Source organism: Misgurnus anguillicaudatus, chromosome 12 (genome assembly GCF_027580225.2).
Source record: "Misgurnus anguillicaudatus chromosome 12, ASM2758022v2, whole genome shotgun sequence".
Classification (NCBI taxonomy): domain Eukaryota; kingdom Metazoa; phylum Chordata; class Actinopteri; order Cypriniformes; family Cobitidae; genus Misgurnus; species Misgurnus anguillicaudatus.
This window is the reverse complement of record NC_073348.2, coordinates 40,858,957-40,878,444: the sequence shown is the minus strand read 5'-3', so window position 1 is coordinate 40,878,444 and position 19,488 is coordinate 40,858,957. Positions and strand designations below refer to the sequence as shown.

The following is a 19,488-nucleotide window of genomic DNA, read 5'->3' as shown; positions in this document are numbered from 1 at the left end:
TCTTACAAGTCCTTCTTGTATCTCAGTTGTGTCAGAACAGCCTGGTCTCACTGTTAAAATGCACTATTAATACATAACTTTCATAAACACAAAACATATTTTTTTGTACGTTCAAATAGATGCTGAAGCGTAAAATGTAGACGTATTTGCAGCATTTAGTTGTAGCATTATTACGTTTTCACAGCTACAAAATGAAAAACATTTACAAATCCTACAATGAAATGAAATACATAATGACACTCAAGTGTAATCCCAATAATTTATTTATTGTGAATTTTCAAAGGTAGTACCAAAAGTACTTAAAATGCCAATGTGCTGCAGTCGCTACACATCCTCATCCCATGTCGTCAATATGGAGTTTATGAAGTACAGTGAAATTTAAAGATTATTACATAATCCACCAGAACGTTAATCCAGCTTCTCACTTTTCAAAATTTTCAAAAGTACATTGACTAAAAGACGGCAATGTGGCAAATCTGTGACGTAGGATGCAAGAGCCAATGAGCATTTGATATCACTGCCGTAAAGCAATGTGTCATTTGAATTAACATTCATAATGAACAACAGATTTAACATTTTCGTTATATTTGGATCTGTTCCTCACAATTGTATGAATCATTTTTGTATGAAAGATGTGGATTACAGAATGAATAAAATCTTTTGTGATGTTGTGTTTTGGTGTAATTATTGTTGCATATGAGAAAACATCTTTTGTCAAACTAAATATTACGAGCTTTACATGTGTCATCTGTTTAGTAGCTCATTCAAACATAAATGTGCATCACTTTTACAGCATTTCAAATATTTTCAGTATGGATAGCATCTGTATTCTGGTTCTCATCCATCCAAATGAAGAAATTGGCAGCAATTGAAAGTGACAGCAGAGTGAAGAGAATCAATTCAGCGTGTCAGTTTATGGGTTGGGTCTGTGTGTCGATGTGTTGATCTTTATATCTGTTGGGTTTATTAGATTGAAGTACCGTACAACATAAAGTGAAGCTCCACCTCGCTGGATTAAAACACGGCTGGAGCTAAATGATTTAAGAACCAACTATAGAGATTTCATCCCATAAACACATTCACACGCCACAGATGACACGGAGAGAGAGAGAGAGAGAGAGAGAGACACAACGCAGCAGGTAAAACTCTACATTTATACATTCTGTTGAATTACAAAGAAATGATTTATGTAACACTGTTTCTTTACATTTATAACATAAAATATGAAACATTTGATTTTATCTTAAATCTGAATGAAAATGATGACAGTATGTGAATACTAATTCAGTAATTTTATTAACAGCTGCCTTAGTTTTCATTTATTGCTTTTCATTTGCAATGTAATTTATTTGTAACACATATACACATACAGTAAAACACTTAAACATCTTATAAATAAGTGCTTTCATTCATAAAATCAGTTCTGATAGTCATGTAAACATTTACAGTGACTTACATGACAGATTGAAGATTGATTGTTTATTATTGTAAAAATGCAGCAAGAAGTTAAAACAACTTGGTTTTGCAAGTCAATTCAACCTACTATTTTAAATTTTGACCTGTGATCAGTTGACATAAAAACTTTCAAAAAAAGTTCAAATTGTATAACTTCATTTTTTAATTTAAAGTAACATAAAATGTTGATTTCACAAAAATTTTGATTTTTTTACAGTGTAGGTTTTACCTTTATCAATGGCTTTACCTTGCGTGACTATTGTTGGTCTTGATGTGATCACATTAGCCATAAATAAATAACCAAATCTAAATCAATCCTCTTATGATCAGCATGGATGGGCCGAAGCTTTACTGAAAGATGATTTAATCTCTCTTCTGTTTCATTATTGTATGTTGTTTAATAGCTACAGTCGTTGTCAGGGCCCAATTTCAGTTATTACAGCCACAGCTTCATTATACAGCAGTGTGATGATGTTACTGTAATGACAATTACTGTAAACAAATGTTGCTGTAGTTATGCAGCAGTAACTTACTGTAGATTTAATTTGATGTTATTTACTGGCAACAGTTTGTTTAAAGTTAAATGAACATTAAACATGAACAAGTCTTTAACTTCACTGAATAAAACTAAAAAATAACAGCCTCATGCAAAGTATTCTGGGAAACAGAAATCCACATCAACTTTTTTGTTTTTTCCTTCAGATTTTGTATCCCAGAATGCTTTGCATGAGGCTGTTATTTTTTAGTTTTATTCTGTAAAAGACTTGTTAATGTTTAAATTAACTTTGAACAACTTTGAACAAAGGTTGTCAGTAAATAACATTATTGCAAATCTACAGTAAGTTACTGGCAAACAGCTGTCAGTATACTGTAAAAAAATCCTGTAGAAATTGCAGCTGGGTTGCCGGTAACTTACTGTAGATTTACATTTATGTTGTTCAAAGTTAAATGAACATTTACAAGTCTTTATCTTTGCAGAGTAAAACTAGAAAAACAGCATCAAGCAAAACATTCTGGGAAACAAAATCTGGAGCAAAAAAACGAAAAAGGTTGATGATGATTTCTGGTTCCCAGAATGCTTTGCATGAGGCTGTTATTGTATAGTTTTATTCTGTAAAGATTAAATAATAATTAAATAATTAAATAAAGATTTTTTATATTTCAAATTTATTTAACTTTGAACAAACTCTTGCCAGTAAATAACATAAATTTAAATCTACGGTAAATTACCGGCAACCCAGCTGCAATAACATTGTAATTACAATGTAGTGTGTCACTTTAGCTGCTTGTCTTTAAATAATTCATCTTGAAAGAGCAGATTACACTCTTCATATGTTTACAATACATACACATCTCTCTGGTCATTTTCATTATTACTTGATAAGCGAGTGTTTCATCTACAGTGATTTCAGATAAGACACTTCAACGTTTACTACACCTCAGACTTTACTTGGAAATAATCAATGTTCACAGCCACAGGGTTCAGTTCACCGGTGGGCCGAAGGGCTTGATTTATTATACCGAGATCCACCAATGTGCAATATCCGCAAAGCACTGCTGGATATCAGACGTTATGAGAAAGAGCATGTGAACTGAAGCGAAACTAAACTAAACGCTCGAGGTGAACGAAACATTCATTCCCAAATCTTTACTAGCCAGAGGAACTTTAGATTTCTCACTGGTCGCTCTGTCATGGCTTTGGGAATATAATCAGCTTCCCAGATATTTTATTGAATATCTTCATTGAAATTGCACCACTGAGCTCTAAATCTTACATTACCAAAATGTTTTTTCTGTCATGTCATGTGTAGTCGCTTTGTCAGAGCTCGGAGGAATCAGATGCTGAAACAGAGAATGGTCTTGTTTCCCTCAAGCCTCTCGCATCACATGCATCGCATTTCTTTAACAGCTGTGCAGTAGATAACAGAAAACGCTGGTACCAAATTAAGTTCTTCTGAATCAAGGTTTATATTTTTATTTATGATTTCTTCTGAATGATTCATTAAATTGAAATGTTGACTGCTGTGGTTGTGTCTGGATACTCTTGTTTAAATACTCTGATGTTTGTTCAATCACAGGAATGGAGGATCAGGTGGATCGTGGCTTCTTCAGGAAAGTGGATGTACCAGATCATGCACACTATATAGTGGCGTTTTTTGTAGCAGTAATCGGGGCTTTAGGGCTCACTGGGAATATCCTGGTCATGTATGCCTTCTTCAGGTAAGCTAACATTTCTTCTAATATTTAAACCACTCCATTGGTGTACCCCTTTTTGAATGGGGGGGGGGGGGGTTAAAAAGGTGATGTACACCTTTAAATTTATATAACTCTGGCATTATTTTGGTCTAGAAGCCTAATCTTGGTCTTGTTTTAAAAAAGACACTTTAAAGGTGTCTGGAGGTGAAAATATTAAATAAAAAAAGTTATCCCTACTAAAAAATCCAGCAAAGACCAGCATAAGCTTGTTTTTGCTGGTTTAAGGAGGCAGTAGCTGGTCTAAACTGGTCCTCCCAGCCTGGCAAAGCTGGTGGGTCAGCTGGTATTTCCAGCCTGACCAGCTAAGTCCAGCTAGACCAGCTTAAAAAGTGACAAAACACAGTTAGACCAGCTTGCTACACCAGCAATACCAGCTAAAACCAGCTCACCAGCTTATGCTGGTCTTGTAGCTGGATTTTTCAGTAGAGATAGCAGTTTACATTTCTTATAATAAATAAAAATAATGCAATAAAGTATATATTTTATACATAACATTATCACAAAAATAAGGGTTTGTGTTACACTTTTAGTGGTTTTACCAACAGCGGCAACTAGGTGTCTATGGTTTGCTGCATACTCTTGTCACAAATTAATAAATGACTGTCACTGCATTATTATTAATGATAAAAGGTTTTGAAATATGAAAACAACATTCTTACACTGCAAAAAATGATTTTCAAGAAAAAAAATCTTAGCAGGGAGATCTGCTAATGGGGTGGGCTAATTTTTCTTGGGTTTTTCTTGAATTTAGTGTTTAAGAAAAATTTTCGGGATTTTTTTGCTTGTTTTATGCACAAAATCACTTAAATTTGATATTTTTGGTCTAAAAGCTAGACTTATTTTCTTTGGTCATTTTGCTCATCAAGAAAAAGCATCTAACGAATTTTTAGATATTTTTACTGAAAACAAGACGAAAATACTAAGAAATGTTTTTCTTGAAAAAAAATTTTGCAGTGTAGAATGATATATAATTTGTCATGATAGATATAAAATTAACATGCAAAATATTAAAATAAACCTAAATTCAATTTTATCTTTTCAAGTTTAAACGACTGTTTATTAATGATTATATTATGATGGCTTTGCTAAACGAAACAAGTTCTTTAAAATATTTATAGTGTAAGTAAAAATGTCTGTCAGGCTGTCTTTGGTTGTGGATATTTCTCCTAAGAAGTTTTAAGAAATAATAAATGAGATTAAGTTTAAATGTGAGATAATGTTTAAGTTTATATTGAAGATCTCTGACTGTTTGAGGCATTATTGAGATCTTTCATGTCTTTTTCCTATAAAAACAGAGCACTTGGTTTGTTTTCTGTTTAATCTGATTGGTAAACAATTATAATAAATCACAGATGAGATCTATTTTGTAGTTTTTTCTTGTTTGTAAAAAGTATTTCACGAAGGTCATGCGTAGACCATCACAGAGTCTTTATATTTTATTTATTATGATTGGTTTATGTCTTATACTGTATGACTAAAGTGAGATCACTGCTGAATCTGTCTGATTTATTTGAATATCTTTACTTAATTCACATGATTGTATACTGACAGCTTCTTTTAGTTTCAGCTGAGAGCAATGATGTCAATGTATACTGAAGTCTCGGTTGAATTATAGGAGTTGTTTTGTTTTGACATTTTGAAAGCGGGAAGTCTTGTTCATGTTTGTTCTGTTTGAGATCTAATAAAGAAGAGTCCATGAGAAACACAAATCAGAACAATCATCATAATGTCCAACATGATCTACGTGTGTGTATTTTTACATAAAGAGTGTTTGGTTATACCATTTATTTACGTTTTCATACACACTGAAACTTGGATTTTAGTGGTCAGGACTAATAGTAACACAGGTTTGGACAGTTGTGGCCTAATGGTTAAAGAGTTGTAGTAAACCAAGAGTTGCCGGTTTGAGTCTCACTGCCGGCAGGTTGCGACTGAGGGGCTTGTGTGCTTTATCATACTTTGGTCAGTGCATCACTTTCATATTTATAATGTGAGAAAAAATGAAATATTTTTGACAAATGAGAGAAACAATGCTTCATTTATTCTGCTGAGCAGATGAGAGTTTCTGTAAAATGATTTTATGTTTTAGTAACAAGAAGCTGCGAACGCCACCAAACTACTTCATCATGAACCTCGCGGTGAGCGATCTTCTCATGGCCGTCACTCAATCGCCCATCTTCTTTGTCAACTGCTTATACAAGGAATGGGTGTTTGGTGAAATGGGTAACTGATTTTCTTTAGTTCTCCACCCATCCATGACAATATATCTCTCTCACAGATCTTACATTCATCTTTTGCTTTTCCATCCAGGTTGTAAGATGTACGCCTTCTGCGGGGCGTTGTTCGGAATCACATCCATGATTAACCTGTTGGCGATTTCCATCGACCGCTACGTCGTGATCACCAAACCCTTACAGTCCATTCAGTGGACATCCAGACGTCGAACGCTCCTCATCATCCTAACGGTCTGGATCTACTCGCTGGCCTGGAGTCTGGCACCTCTTCTGGGATGGAGTTAGTCACACATTTTTAATTTTTATCTTAATCCAGTGCAGAGTTTCTATTCATTGTCTGCTGTTTATCGGACAGGTTCTTATATTCCAGAAGGCCTCATGACTTCTTGCACGTGGGACTACGTGACATCGACTCCAGCGAACAAAAGCTACACACTGATGCTCTGCTGTTTTGTCTTCTTCATTCCTCTGGGAATCATCTCGTACTGCTACATCTTCATGTTCCTCGCCATTCGTAATGCCAGCAGGTAGAGCGTACAGTATTATACTTAATCGGAAAAACATTGCAAGAATATTTCTGCCATGTTTCTGTGTGTTCAGAGATGTGGAGAAGATGGGAAGTCAAATGAGGAAAACCACCCTGACCCAGGAACAGTCCATCAAGACAGAATGGAAGCTGGCAAAGATTGCGTTTGTGGTCATCATTGTCTTTGTGTTGTCCTGGTCTCCATATGCCTGTGTCACTCTTATTGCCTGGGCAGGGTAACTATCACTTTATTTTCTATATATGATGACTAGTTGATTGATTGATCGATTTTATTTGACCACTTCAATATAAAAAATATGAAGCAGTGCTCTGAGTCATACATTAAAATACATAGTCAGGGATAACACAATAAAGCCCAAAGACTTATTTCCATTGCGGTCCATACACATACACTACATGATTATTTTGAGTTAATGCATATTGAATATTTATATTTGATCATGGGTAAGATCACTGTGAACTATGCTGGCTTGTAAAGCATCTAATCCTTTACAGAAATAGTTTGATTTGTTTTTAGTCTATCAAGCCAAAATGTAAATAGCTTAACCACGCAGAAGAGAAGAGTGTTTTTATCTTTGAAGAAGATCTGAGACTTTGTAAATTCCACACTAAAGAAACAACCTTTTATAGAAATGCTATGTGAAGTTGAGAGACCTCTAGTAGATCATGAATAACACACTGGTTCACATAGTTTAAAGGCTTGTGGGTTAACCACTTACCAGAATTTCACACCAAATGACAGCATATGCAGGTCAGCAGATATGTTTTAGTTTTTCTGTTAAAGGTACAGCCACGTTCTTTCACCGTACTCAAAGGCAGTACCTGCAGTGATCGCTAAAGCATCAGCAATATATAACCCATTCATCTACGCCATCATACGCTCCAAATACAGGTCGGTATTAGGGGTGGGAGATATACCAGTATGAAAGCGATTACTGGTAATGTGTTGCTTTATAATGTGGATTTTGCAATACCATTGATACCGTTACATATTCATAAATACTATTTTTGCATTTATATAGTTTGTTAATTTGGTCCTCTTTTCAACTTCTAACACTACACTGCAAAAAATGACTTTCTTACTTAAAATTTTATAAAAGTTCTTAAATTAAGATGTATTTTCTTGATGAGCAAAATGACCCAAGAACATAATATAAAAAATATAAATATCTAAGTGAATTTTGCTTAAAACAAGCAAATAAATCTGCCAATAGAATGAGAATTTTTTATTTTTCGTGAATTAAGTTAAGATTTTTTTTCATACCCAATTGGCAGATTTTTTTCTTGTTTTAAATTCACTTAAATTTTATATTTTTTGTCTAAAAACTAGATGTATTTTTTTAGGTCATTTTAGCTCATCCAGAAAATGCATCTTGATTTAAGAATGTTTATATATTTGTCCTGAAAACAAGACAAAAACATTAAGCAATAAAGGCATTTTTTGTAGTGTGTCATCCGTCTCTTATGTCAGCATGCGCTCTCCTGATTAACTGAGTGCACATGAAACAATTGATGTGTCGTGCAAATGAGAGGTAAAACCCGGTCACGGTTGTATTTAGTCTCTTTTTCGTGGCTGCCCTGTGCCGATCCCTGCAAAATGCCACCCTGAGCAGCTTCGTATATTAGAAAATAATTTATGTAATAGGAAATATGTGTATCTTTTAGTCATTTAGCAGAGTATGAATATGATGTAAAAATTGACTAAAGGGAAAATCCAGAAGCACAATGGTCACTTTGTTTGAAGCTGTTGTCAAAATAAATTCAAAGGCATCTTTGTAAAAACATCTCTTATATTTTGTATGTGTTTTATTTGTATATTTTCCATTTTATGAAAAAGTACTGTAGCGGATTTAAAGACACAAGGTTTAAATCCGACAGTGACAATATGCATTATATTCATAAAAAGATGAGTACGCCCATCCACACAATGGCATTTTTTGAAGAAAAAAAATGGAAACGGAAAAAAAAATAAACTATAATGTATATGTCAAATCCCTCACTTTTTCTAGTTATATAAGGTTAAAAATACAAATTTTGCCATTAATTTAACTAAAGTTTACAATGTGATTCCAAGTAGTTTTTCTCATATGGCAATAATACCGATACTTTGAATAGTGGAAAATAGCTTGATATGAATTTTAGCTCATATTGCCCACCCACCCCCAGTCTTTACTGTATATGTGTTTGTTTATACTAGAACACAAGATCTATGATGCAGTGTATATTTTTAACCTTATATGTGACTGTAACTTACAGAGACACACTTGCAGAGAAAGTGCCATGTTTGCATTTTCTAGCGCAGTCATCACGTAAAGACTTCATCTGTGTGTCGAACAGCGAGTCTTCATTCAAAGAACCTGTGATCAGCAGACCGTCCTCTGGATTTCAGTGTGTCTCCTCCATCTCTACTGGTGACACGGTTTGTCTTTTACCTTGAGAAGATACTGTAGACGTTTCTTACAATATATATACATTTACATATTCGCCCAATAAACAGTCCAATATATAAAAATGTGTAGCGAGGCCCCTGTTGTGTTCTGTGACTATTTTAAATCTGACACTTTCTCTGCAAGCATGTGAAAAAATAGCTCATTTAGATGTATTACAATAATATCACCCCTTAATCTGCATCATTCAACCACAGCAATGCCATTTAGTGCAAAGAGAAAGTGGAAAAAATATTTGACAGCACAACTGAGTTGTAATTTAAACAATCCACCATTATGGTGATCAGTGTGTGCATTATCCGCTTATTTGCATTTAAAAGGACACACCCACAAAAAGAACACATTATTGTTCACAACTACAAAGTGTCAATTTTAACATCTTACAATAAATTATTATATATTATTAAATTATTTTGAGCTAAAACTTCACATACATACTCTGGGGACACCAAAGATTTATTTTACTTTTTATTTTATTTTATAATATGACTCCTTTAATGTAACACCAGTAATGCTATATTTACTATTACGTACTGCAGTATTTAAATGAGCTCCTCTTGCCACTTTGCCAACATTAGGGTGACCATACGTGCTATTCTTCCCGGACACGTCCTGGCCAGGTTTTCGGTGCGTCTTCCGGAAGTTGTATTTGTTGGCCGCATATGCCATTGAGTTAAAAACGTAAGACATACAATCATAGTTTCATTCTCACCTTAAAATGTAACGGTTGCTTTTCTGTAATAATAATAATAATCCTCTATGATGTATTAGGTTGACAAATACGACTTCTGGAAGATGAACCCAAAATCCTGGCCAGGACGCGTCCGGGAAGAATGGCACGTATGGTCACCCTAGCCAACATGAAAAGCTTTTTTGGCAGATTATGTATTTGTATTTTATGGTCTTATTTACACTTTCTTTCTTGTTTCTGATATTATACAGTAATATTTGCTCAGGCAATTTATAAAATCAGCTATACTGCTCTGTGTCTCACTGTTGGTTACAATAATAAGTTATGGCAACACTTTTTATGACCACATCTATGTGTTGTAGGTCTGGAGTGATGTTGAGTTAGATCCTATGGACCAGGAGGGTCAGTTTGTCAAAAATTCACAATCAGCCAATCAGCTGCTAGATGAAACGCTGAAGACTCAACAGGGCAAGATGAAGATGAAAGGAAGCTCAGGAGAAGACTTCAGTAAAGAGACGGTAAGGTCTTCTCCAGTTCTACAGCAAACACTGCTTGTGGTATATGAACAGATGTGTATCTTATTTACTTGCACATACAACAGTTTGGTGGAGTTAATCAAATGCCATCTGTATAAACAAGGAATTGCCATAACTAATCATAACTAATCCATATATATGAACATTTTTAATTTCATCCATTACAGCTTAGCCGTTCTTTGAGAAGTTCTGGTCCTGACATGATATCTGAGTCTGTCATCATGTCCACCGTACCTCTTCTCATGACCAAAGACAATCCAGAGGAGGAGGAGGAGGAGGAAGATTCCCTAACAGGACAGGAGGACAGCGTCTCTGTAAGCCCCCGGAGCAAAGGTTTGGCTTTTTATGAAGACACACACACACTGGTCAGCCCCACATCTGAGAAGGATCTGCTGGAGGAGAAAACCAGAGAAGATGAGTTTATATTCGGCTTGAGGACCTCAACTGAGCTCTTAGATTCTGTGCAGAAGTTTCTGTCGTGAAGCAGAGACCTGAAGATCTTCTCTAAAGAGACAATCAAAGGTGAAGACCTCTGGATTTAACATCACTTGAATACTGGAGATGTTATTAATGTGGCCCAGTAGGGGAAATTTCTTCAACTTCATGCGACTCATGCCATGTGTGGAGATACTGTACAAGATCCTTTCACAATACAGTTACACTTCTACCATATGGATAAAGACACTTTACAGACAACTTTCTACCGAAACTACAAGGTGTACAATATTGTTTAACTGAGAGAGATTAACTCACATCATAATGAGACAAAAAAGGTTTCTTAATTTAGTGAAATTATTTTTTTATTATACAATATAGCTTGAGATTGTAAACTTCACTTCACGCTGTGACTTTCCTGCACCATATGATGTGCTCAATAAGTGTCACATTTCTAAATTACGCACCCATGTCTCCCGTGAATTATTGTTTATTCTTCACTTCTTTACTGTAGTGACATATAGCTAAAAGCATTTCTCCAGTCTCTGTGTGTATGTGAACTTGTGTAATCACGACCTAAACCTCACATCAAGTTACCTTTATATTCCTAACAGATATTTGGCACATGACAGGTTATGTCAGTGGTTCTCAGCTTGGGGTGGCCCAGTTTTATGACATTTTATAAAATAAATTTATTTATAATAAAATCTGTGTAATTAAACCTTAGAAGAACAAGGCTACTATACCAACATCACTATGTTGTATAATTTATTATTTTTAAGTTTTAGAATGGTTTATTTCATATTGCAGTGGATTAAAAGAAGTGAAGAAAATCAAGCACAAAAGCCCAGTATGATTTTAATGACCACATTTCCAGGATTACTCCTCATTTATCTGGAAATGAGCGCATTTGTTCATTCAAGTACTGAAAGCCTCAGGTTAAGCCTAAAGGTCAAAGCATTACATAAAACAGTCACATGATGTGTTAACATATAAACCTCAATGTTACTTATGAAGATATTTGCCATATTTGTTTAGAAGATATTAGGCCTACCATACTACATCAGAGAATATCATAGTGTATGTCTGAAAAACATAATGTTGTCCCTTTATTGTGATGTTTCTGATTTCATATTCCTGTGTAAGAGATTCAATAAATTCTCTTAGTCTTTTGTTGTCATGTATAAAGTCTCATCCAGCTCTTTTAATACAACTCATAGATCAGTCAACCAGACTGCTTTACATCTCCATCACAGGTCAACATCACACTTTCTATTTCTGTGAATGTCAAATAATTCATTCATGTTCACTTTACACAGACTGCGCTTCAGAGCTTCTTCTGGTCACTGACCCATAACTCGACCCGTCTAATCCTAATCCTGTGCAAACATACAAATCCAAATATGGTGAAAGTTGGGTTTATGCATATTATATAACTGCACGTTCAGTCAGCAGCCCTGCAGGATTGTTTAAAGTTTACCATCATGTGACTTTGACTCTAACCAATGCGTTCTTTTCCTTAAAAAAAATTCACTACAAACAAAGACAGTATCAACAGACTACTGTAAAATATTTCTGGACCATTTATTACACGCCATGTGTTACTACAATTTGGCCACTAGATGGAAGTACTTGCCTTCATAATCTGCTGCTGAGGGTACACACAGGACAGGTCAAATCAAATCATCTGCAAAGACAGAAACAACACACAACAGTCATTAACATGCTGATGTTATGTTGTGAAATGACTTACCATGTGACCTCAGACAAGAGGAACTTGACGGCCATCATTGGCAAAGCAGAGAGCGAGAGAGCGAAAGGAAAGAATGACGTCACCCTTCATTGGGTCACTTACCGTGACGTCAGCCGCTCGCACCCTGCATACATCTGACGTGCTGTGATCATAGCTAAAGAGTTAATATCAGTAAGTTGACAAAGTCTTAGGATCAGTGCATAATAAATACATCACAAAACACCTAATACATCAGATATTTTAATATTGTAGGCATATAAAAAAACATCGATATAGGAAATAAATTCAGACTTTTCTGCACAAAGATCTGGCATTAAAATCAAAACATCTCTCTCTCTGCTTACATAGCTCAGAGTAATATGTTTATATACAGGAATATGAGTTTAACCACAATCAGATTTAATGTTTTCCGTGAATAAAAATCTGTTTAACCAGCACAGAACGACACTAAACTCTCTATTGATTAAACTCAAGTTTTCACCCACAAATCAGCTTAGTCATAATTGTGCCACTAACATAATTCATGTTTAAATAACGGGAGATTAGTGATAATGTCTGTGGTCAGATGTTTTACAGTAATAGATCCACCTGTAGTTTTGCACAGAACTGTAAACAAATTAAACAAATGACCAAGCTTCCTTTTGCTTAATCACAATTTACATAACGTTAACCACTAAACTTCTCATTATATTACTGCACCACTCTGGGAATCGAATATAAGAGCTGTCACACTAATTTATAAAGGTGAGATAAACGTGTTTATATATATTTGTGTTTATGTGGGTATGTTTGTGTGTTTGTGACGTAAGAACAGCTAAGGGATTTTCCCGGTTATGGGCGGATGTGGCGGGAACGTCTGATCTTCTGGCCGTTTCTCAATCCGAAGGCTGCATCCTCCGGGGGTCGCATATGCAGGCTGCATACTTCATCAAGTGTGGTTTATTTAAGTTAACTGAGCATAACATTCACAAGTCATAAGCATATTTCAACAATTTACGATTAACTAACAATAATAGTCAACTTTATAATTGTTAATATTCTGAAACTGGTGACGTATGTAGCCTGCAAATGCGACCTCCGGAGGATGCCGCCTTCGGATTGAGAAACGTCTCTCTCTCTCTCTCTCTCTCTCTCTCTCTCTCTCTCTCTCTCTCTCTCTCTCTCTCTCTCTCTCTCTCTCTCTCTCTCTCTCTCTCTCTCTCTCTTCACACAGAGACACACAGTTACCACAGTTATTCAGTAACAGACTGCTGCGCGTTCACATCACATCGGTTCAGATCAGAGGTAAGTGACACAAACACGCGTGATTTTACCGTTAAATATTAATAATAGACAATAACTATGAACTTTGTGTATCTGTTTAGTGATGTTTCAGTGGCCGTCGTTGAGTTATAACATCTTTACTGTTAGTTAAAACGTTTTACTGTAGTATTGAAAGTAAAGCGGTTTAGTGAGTATTGAGGAAGTGTTTGTTCTCATGAAGAAGTTTAAGAGGGTGTGTCGACACAAGCTTTAGATAAGAGTTATGTGGGAAGAAGTGTTTATGCCTATTTAAACTTTATGAGCAGATTTAACATCGATCAGGTGTCAAATGCACGTGCTGTCATAGATTTATACTGCTTACTGACAGACGCGTGGACGGAAAATGTTAAATATGTAGTTGTTTTTATGAAGTGCATTGTTAGTTTCATGATAATCATCTTATACAAACAGAAAGAGGTTTCACAGGTGTTTTCTTTGCAGAATAGCGGCACAATGATGAGTAATGTTATTCACTAACACAGACTTCCTAAAAGGAAATAGATTGAAACCAATGTTCAAATGTTGCAAATATAAAAGCCATTGAATTTGAAGTGTTGTTTATGTGTGTAAACTTTACTGTAATGCTGCTTTTATTAATGATATATTGTATAAAGCACTACTGTATATAACTACAGGTGACTTGACATGAAACTGCCTTTAGGGTGTTTTGAGAAGTAAATGTCGTGGCTTTATTATAACTGTGTGATAGACATGATAGCTAGGGCTGCGTAACAACTATAAAACCGAATAAGTTTTTGTTTACATCTTATATATGTGTTTGTTGACTGTGTAGAATAATTATGTATATAAATACACACACATGCATGTATAATTTTAAGAAAAAATGTGTGTATTAAAGCGACATCTAGCAGTGAGACTGTGAATTGCAACCAGCGTCTCAGTCCACCGTTCACTAAAGCGCATAGAGAAGCTACGGTAGCCACCACAGGACAAACATGTTGTTGTTTAAGACAAAATACAGTTGTGACAAAACACGCTTTGTAGAGCAGTTTGCCGTTTATGGCTACTGTAGAATCATGGCGGCACAAAATGGCGACTTAAGATCCTTTTAAAAAAATTCCACACTGCACCTTTAAGTACTGTAGGCCCTATTCATATTTATATATAAAACCTGGACCGGGCCGGTGAGGATAGACAGTACAACAGCACCATAAAATGGTTTAGTGTTGATGGTAGTCTAGTAAATGTGTCTAGTAAAAGCGTTCAGGTGTGGGTGAATTCCTGTCGAACCTTTAAACAAGAGAAGCTTTTCAGCAAGGAATGAATGAAACAAAGCATAAACAAGTCAGTGAGCGTCACACACAGCACACCTGTGTTTTATATAGAGAGAGACTTTAACTTGGTTATTTATGGGTCATTTCTGTAGTTTCTGTGCTCAGAGGTCAAAAGCCCATAGCTAACCATTAAACTGTCAAACTTTGCGTCTCTACTACAAGTTTAGGTTTGTCAAAGCATATTTTTCTTTATAATGAATTCATAAAGGCCATCTGTCTGCACCATGCTGTGATGTAACTGCGCTCGTATGTATAGAGTTTGGATTGAACATATAGTAAAAATTATTCAATTATTCAAGAAATGAAACTTTCCATATTCTGCTCCCTCATTTACTGCAGTGCAGATTCTGGCAAATAAGATGTTTGGCTTGAAATCTTACAGTAATTAATCGCACCGCTTTCTGGTTTTTATGAAATGCAATGCATTTTTACTTTGTAATTATTGGGCAGCTGACTGCTGGCTTTCCAGGGTGTGTCCTCAGCATTATGTCCTTCCCATCACCAAACAGCCTGGTGCTATTCACATCATGGGAAAACCAGTAGGTAATTGACAGATCAGCGGAAAGGTGTGTCAGTTTTCACACGGTTGTTTTTCTTTTATTTTCACGGTGATGGACATGTAAGTCGTCCGTTTCAGAGCACACAGTTTTGGCCTTGCTTTGATAAAAGTGCTGAAGGTCTCTGAGCCGCAGATACTGACTGCTTAAATAATACGTGTTGTTTTAATTGGTTACATCGACCTTATTTTAGGATTATTGTTTGTAATTGAAATTAGGGCTGGATAGTGATTAATCGCAACTAATTGTTTGCAAAATAAAAGTTTTTGTTTACATCATATATGTACTGTATATAATATTAATGTGTATATATAAATACCTATACGATGTAAACAAAAAACTATTACGCTGCAAACGATTAGTTGCGATTAATTGCTATGCAGCCCTAATTTTTTTATTCTGAATGTGCATGTTTAAATGTTTTGGTAGTCAAAAATAAACTTGTGGCAAATATAAAAAAATCATTTATTAGAAAACTAAAATTTTATTTAAAAAATATTTTTGGCATGGATATGAAAGAAAATGCAGCCAATGCAAATTTATAATTGATGTGAATTCCTTCAATATTCTTTCAAATTTATGTCAGGGTGAAACGTCAAGGAGCTGCTCAATAAAATGCCATGAGAGTTTGATGAGCTTGATGATGCTTCCAACCTTTTGGTATTTTTTGCAGCGGTTCTCTGGCAACCACAGCTGCTAGTTTTTTTACGACACAAACTATAGATTTTACAGTATGTTGACCTGTCGCAAAAGTAAATTGGACATTAAAAAGCTTACTTTTCTTAGATAGTGGATTGTTAATTTCTAGTTGTTGACAGGTGCTGTCAATATTTGTGGTGTATTTTGCCAGAAGAACAAGATGTTTTAGATGTTTTGGATGCATTGAAAGTTTAATTAGTCAACATTTGAACTTTGTACTTTATCAGTTGAGTCTCGGTTAAGTATAACATGAGTATTCTGAATGAAAAGAGTACTTTTATTTAGATTTTTGTTCTATCAGAGGTGCTGTAAGTGTTGTGGAAATGCACAAAGGTCCTGTAGCTTCAGGTGTGGAAAACTTCATTCATTTAGTCTATTCAGGATGTTAGGAGAATGGAACCACACCCATCTGCTTTAAAACAACACGTTGCATCACGTTGTTGCCATAACAGACACACTAAACATGCAACCCAAAGATTTATTTTCATTTTCATGCAGTTCTCTTATTCAGTTATATTTTCCCTCTTTATTGCATTTCTGCCTTTTCCTGAACTCAAATGTTGTCCTCAACACAGAGTTTCTCATTAACTTTCTTTAACTCTCATCTCTCCTCATTCAATTAATGTCAATCTATCAGAGCGTGGAAGTATCACAGGCTGCTATAAATATAACACACATGCTGTCCTCGGGGTTCCGGCACGCTAGACAGAAACTCTAATGAAACGTTTGATGGATAGGAATGTGTAAATGTATTTTGAGGGCGTGGAGCTTAAAATCAAGCAGTAATACAGCAAGAACACTAGGACTGCAACAACGAATCCATGATTTTTCTTAGCGCGCGACCAGCTTGATTAAACAAGGCAGCGTTGCCAGGTCCTTTTGGCTGAGTTTTTGCAGGTTAGTGTTTTTCTGCGGGTTAGAGTTTGAAGGATTTGGTTCATTAGTTGTTGGTATTTGGGCTGTGAATAATCATTGGGATGCTTTTGGACTAATTTTGTATGGACATTGGGCTGTTTTTGTTATGTGGATCTGGCAACCTGACAGGACAATCATGGAAGCAAAAGCGTATCATTCACTAATAATTGCGTACGTTTTTGGTATTTACACGCACACTTGAACATTTCACGAAAACTTAATTCGCAAGTCACATGCGCATTAATTTATTCTTATACTTGTTCTTACGTTAGTGAATTTGGATCATGAGCGGCAGCGTGCATGAGGTTGGCAATTTGCATAAAACACGCACAAACCAGCTACATATAAAGGCTTTCCATAGTGCAGCACTGGTCCACAGAAAATTTTAGAGCAGTTTGTCACTAAGGCAAAAGAGCTCGAAAAAGAAATTCATCATCATATTTTTAACTGTAATATTCTGTTTTGCTTTGCATTTTTATTTGGCAGGTTTTGCTGTCGCTAGAGAAGCCAGTGCTGTGTGTCCACCAGAGTAACGTGATTATTGCGTACATGTGGTATTTGGTGTTCTTGAATTTTTTTGTACATTTAATCAAAATTTTGATACGAAAGTTTTAGTTGAATTTGTTCGTGAAAATGTCCATACGCACATCTCACACACAAATTCATGCGTACACATGCTTAGTGAATGAGACCCAGTGTCTTATGGTTATTTATATTTTGACGTTTGAAGATATTTTACTATTTAAAAGCTATACAAAGTTTTTTTTATTAAGTATCAGCTTTTGCACTTTTAAATGGAAATTTCTACACGTGAACAGCATAAAGTGCCTTATTTAGCTATAATAAGTGAAAAATCGAATGAATAAATCATAATTTAGGTTTTTATCCGATTAGTCACAAAATAATTTCACGATTAACGATTAAGAAAATAATTGTTAGTTGCAGCCCTAACGAACACATCGATCAGTGCCTCTTAACGTTCAATGGTTGGTGATCATAATGTTCTCAACTTTAGGGTCCAGCAGCTCTTTCTCAAACTGATCCTGCAGTCTATCATCCTCTCTGAAGTCAATGTTATGCTGTAAAAGTGTAGGGATGGTGATGTTGACGTGGCTTTTAACTTCTTAAATGGTCATTGTTACGACCGCGGGACATTCCTGGACAAACCCCCGACTCTGACCCGTCCATCTAGAATGTTTGTGTTTGGTTTGAGCTGGGTTTTACTAGTTTAACCTCAACAACAACTGTCCACCCACGAGCTCTTAAAATACTTGACCGTGTGCACCAAGAATGCCCCCCCCCCTCCCCATCACCTTTATATAAATAGAGACAGCAGCTCTTTTGTGTTATCTGTACTGATGGGAAATGTTTAGACTGTGAAGCAGCTTGTCCTCGGGTTTATTTAGCAAACCCAGTAACATTTTCCAGATAAATCTGTTTCAGGTAGGTCTAAATCCATTATGTTCTTTTTTTATCTGTCTATCGTTGCCAAAATAATGATTTTCAGGCCCGTTTGTAAATTGGATTTGGTTCTGTTGTGTTTTTATATTACTTATTCTTTTCTCAAGGGATTTACATTTAGTTCATGTGATTTGTTGGCGAGTTTTCATTGTTGATCTTAGATTACACGGGAAACGGTACATCTGACTGAATATTGCTGTTGACACAACTTCAGGAGTTTGTCCAGAACTTATCTCTGTAGGTCTTTGTAGAAGAACGAATGTGTTTAACTGTTTAGCTGCCATAATGAGTGACTTTTACCTTCAGTGTCCTTCAGTGACATTAATGCATTTTAAACCTTTGCTCTTTTTTCTCAGGCTGCGATTCAGACTTTGGCAGAACTCGTCCTCTTCTCAACATTCGTGTGACCGTGACCCAGCTAACCATGAGCAATAACTACAGCGTGACCCTGATCGGACCTTCACCCTGGGGCTTTAGACTTCAGGGTGGGAAAGACTTCAGTATGCCCCTCACCATCTCCAAAGTGAGTGTGTGTTTCTAGAACAGAATCTCTCTCTGATGAATCTTTGCAATGTTCTGCACATCTCTTTGGATACTACACACACACACACACACACACACACATACACAAACAAACAAACACACAAATAGGTTGTGTTACCAGGCGGGTGGTGATGATAGATGTATTGGGCTCTGTTAGGGATTGATGGGTTTTGGCTGCTGTTGTTCTGTTTGTGTATCTATCCTGACTTCCATATTTATCTCTTAAAGGGGACATACGACAAAAATCTGACTTTTTCCATGTTTAAGTGCTATAATTGGGTCCCCAGTGCTTCTATCAACCTAGAAAATGTCATAAAGAACAACCCAGTAACTTAGTTTTGGTAAACCATTCTCTGCAGGCA

At 35.7% G+C, this 19,488-nt stretch overlaps 2 protein-coding genes across 3 annotated transcripts in view; both read left to right on the top strand.

The window, feature by feature from the left end:
• Positions 1 to 642: 642 nt before the first annotated feature.
• On the top strand, positions 643 to 11,760 carry opn4xa (opsin 4xa). Its single transcript, XM_073874626.1, has 11 exons — positions 643 to 1,139; positions 3,267 to 3,419; positions 3,534 to 3,675; positions 5,801 to 5,934; positions 6,022 to 6,225; positions 6,301 to 6,472; positions 6,546 to 6,707; positions 7,277 to 7,384; positions 8,749 to 8,911; positions 9,993 to 10,148; positions 10,334 to 11,760. Exons 3-11 carry the CDS (start codon positions 3,536 to 3,538, stop codon positions 10,646 to 10,648), a joined length of 1,554 nt encoding a protein of 517 aa, XP_073730727.1. The 5' UTR covers positions 643 to 1,139; positions 3,267 to 3,419; positions 3,534 to 3,535; the 3' UTR covers positions 10,649 to 11,760.
• Positions 11,761 to 13,509: 1,749 nt separating this feature from the next.
• pdlim5b (PDZ and LIM domain 5b) overlaps positions 13,510 to 19,488 on the top strand; it is a 56,084-nt gene continuing 50,105 nt past the window's right edge. Inside the window, exons 1-2 of one of the 2 annotated variants that reach the window (XM_055207368.2) lie at positions 13,510 to 13,638; positions 18,940 to 19,106. In XM_055207368.2, the coding sequence (XP_055063343.1) occupies positions 19,008 to 19,106 (99 nt within the window). In that variant the 5' untranslated portion in view covers positions 13,510 to 13,638; positions 18,940 to 19,007. Of the gene's footprint in view, positions 13,639 to 18,412; positions 18,566 to 18,939; positions 19,107 to 19,488 lie in introns of those variants that run through there. The other variant, XM_055207369.2, reaches the window with a different exon arrangement.

What these genes read in the sequence shown, in the direction of transcription:
- opn4xa (XM_073874626.1), top strand. Translation starts at nt 3,536, where the DNA reads ATGGAGGATCAGGTGGATCGTGGCTTCTTCAGGAAAGTGGATGTACCA. An exon ending in GTCATGTATGCCTTCTTCAG is followed by an intron (nt 3,676 to 5,800) that starts GTAAGCTAACAT and finishes TTTATGTTTTAG; the next exon opens with TAACAAGAAGCTGCGAACGC. An exon ending in ATCATACGCTCCAAATACAG is followed by an intron (nt 7,385 to 8,748) that starts GTCGGTATTAGG and finishes TGTAACTTACAG; the next exon opens with AGACACACTTGCAGAGAAAG.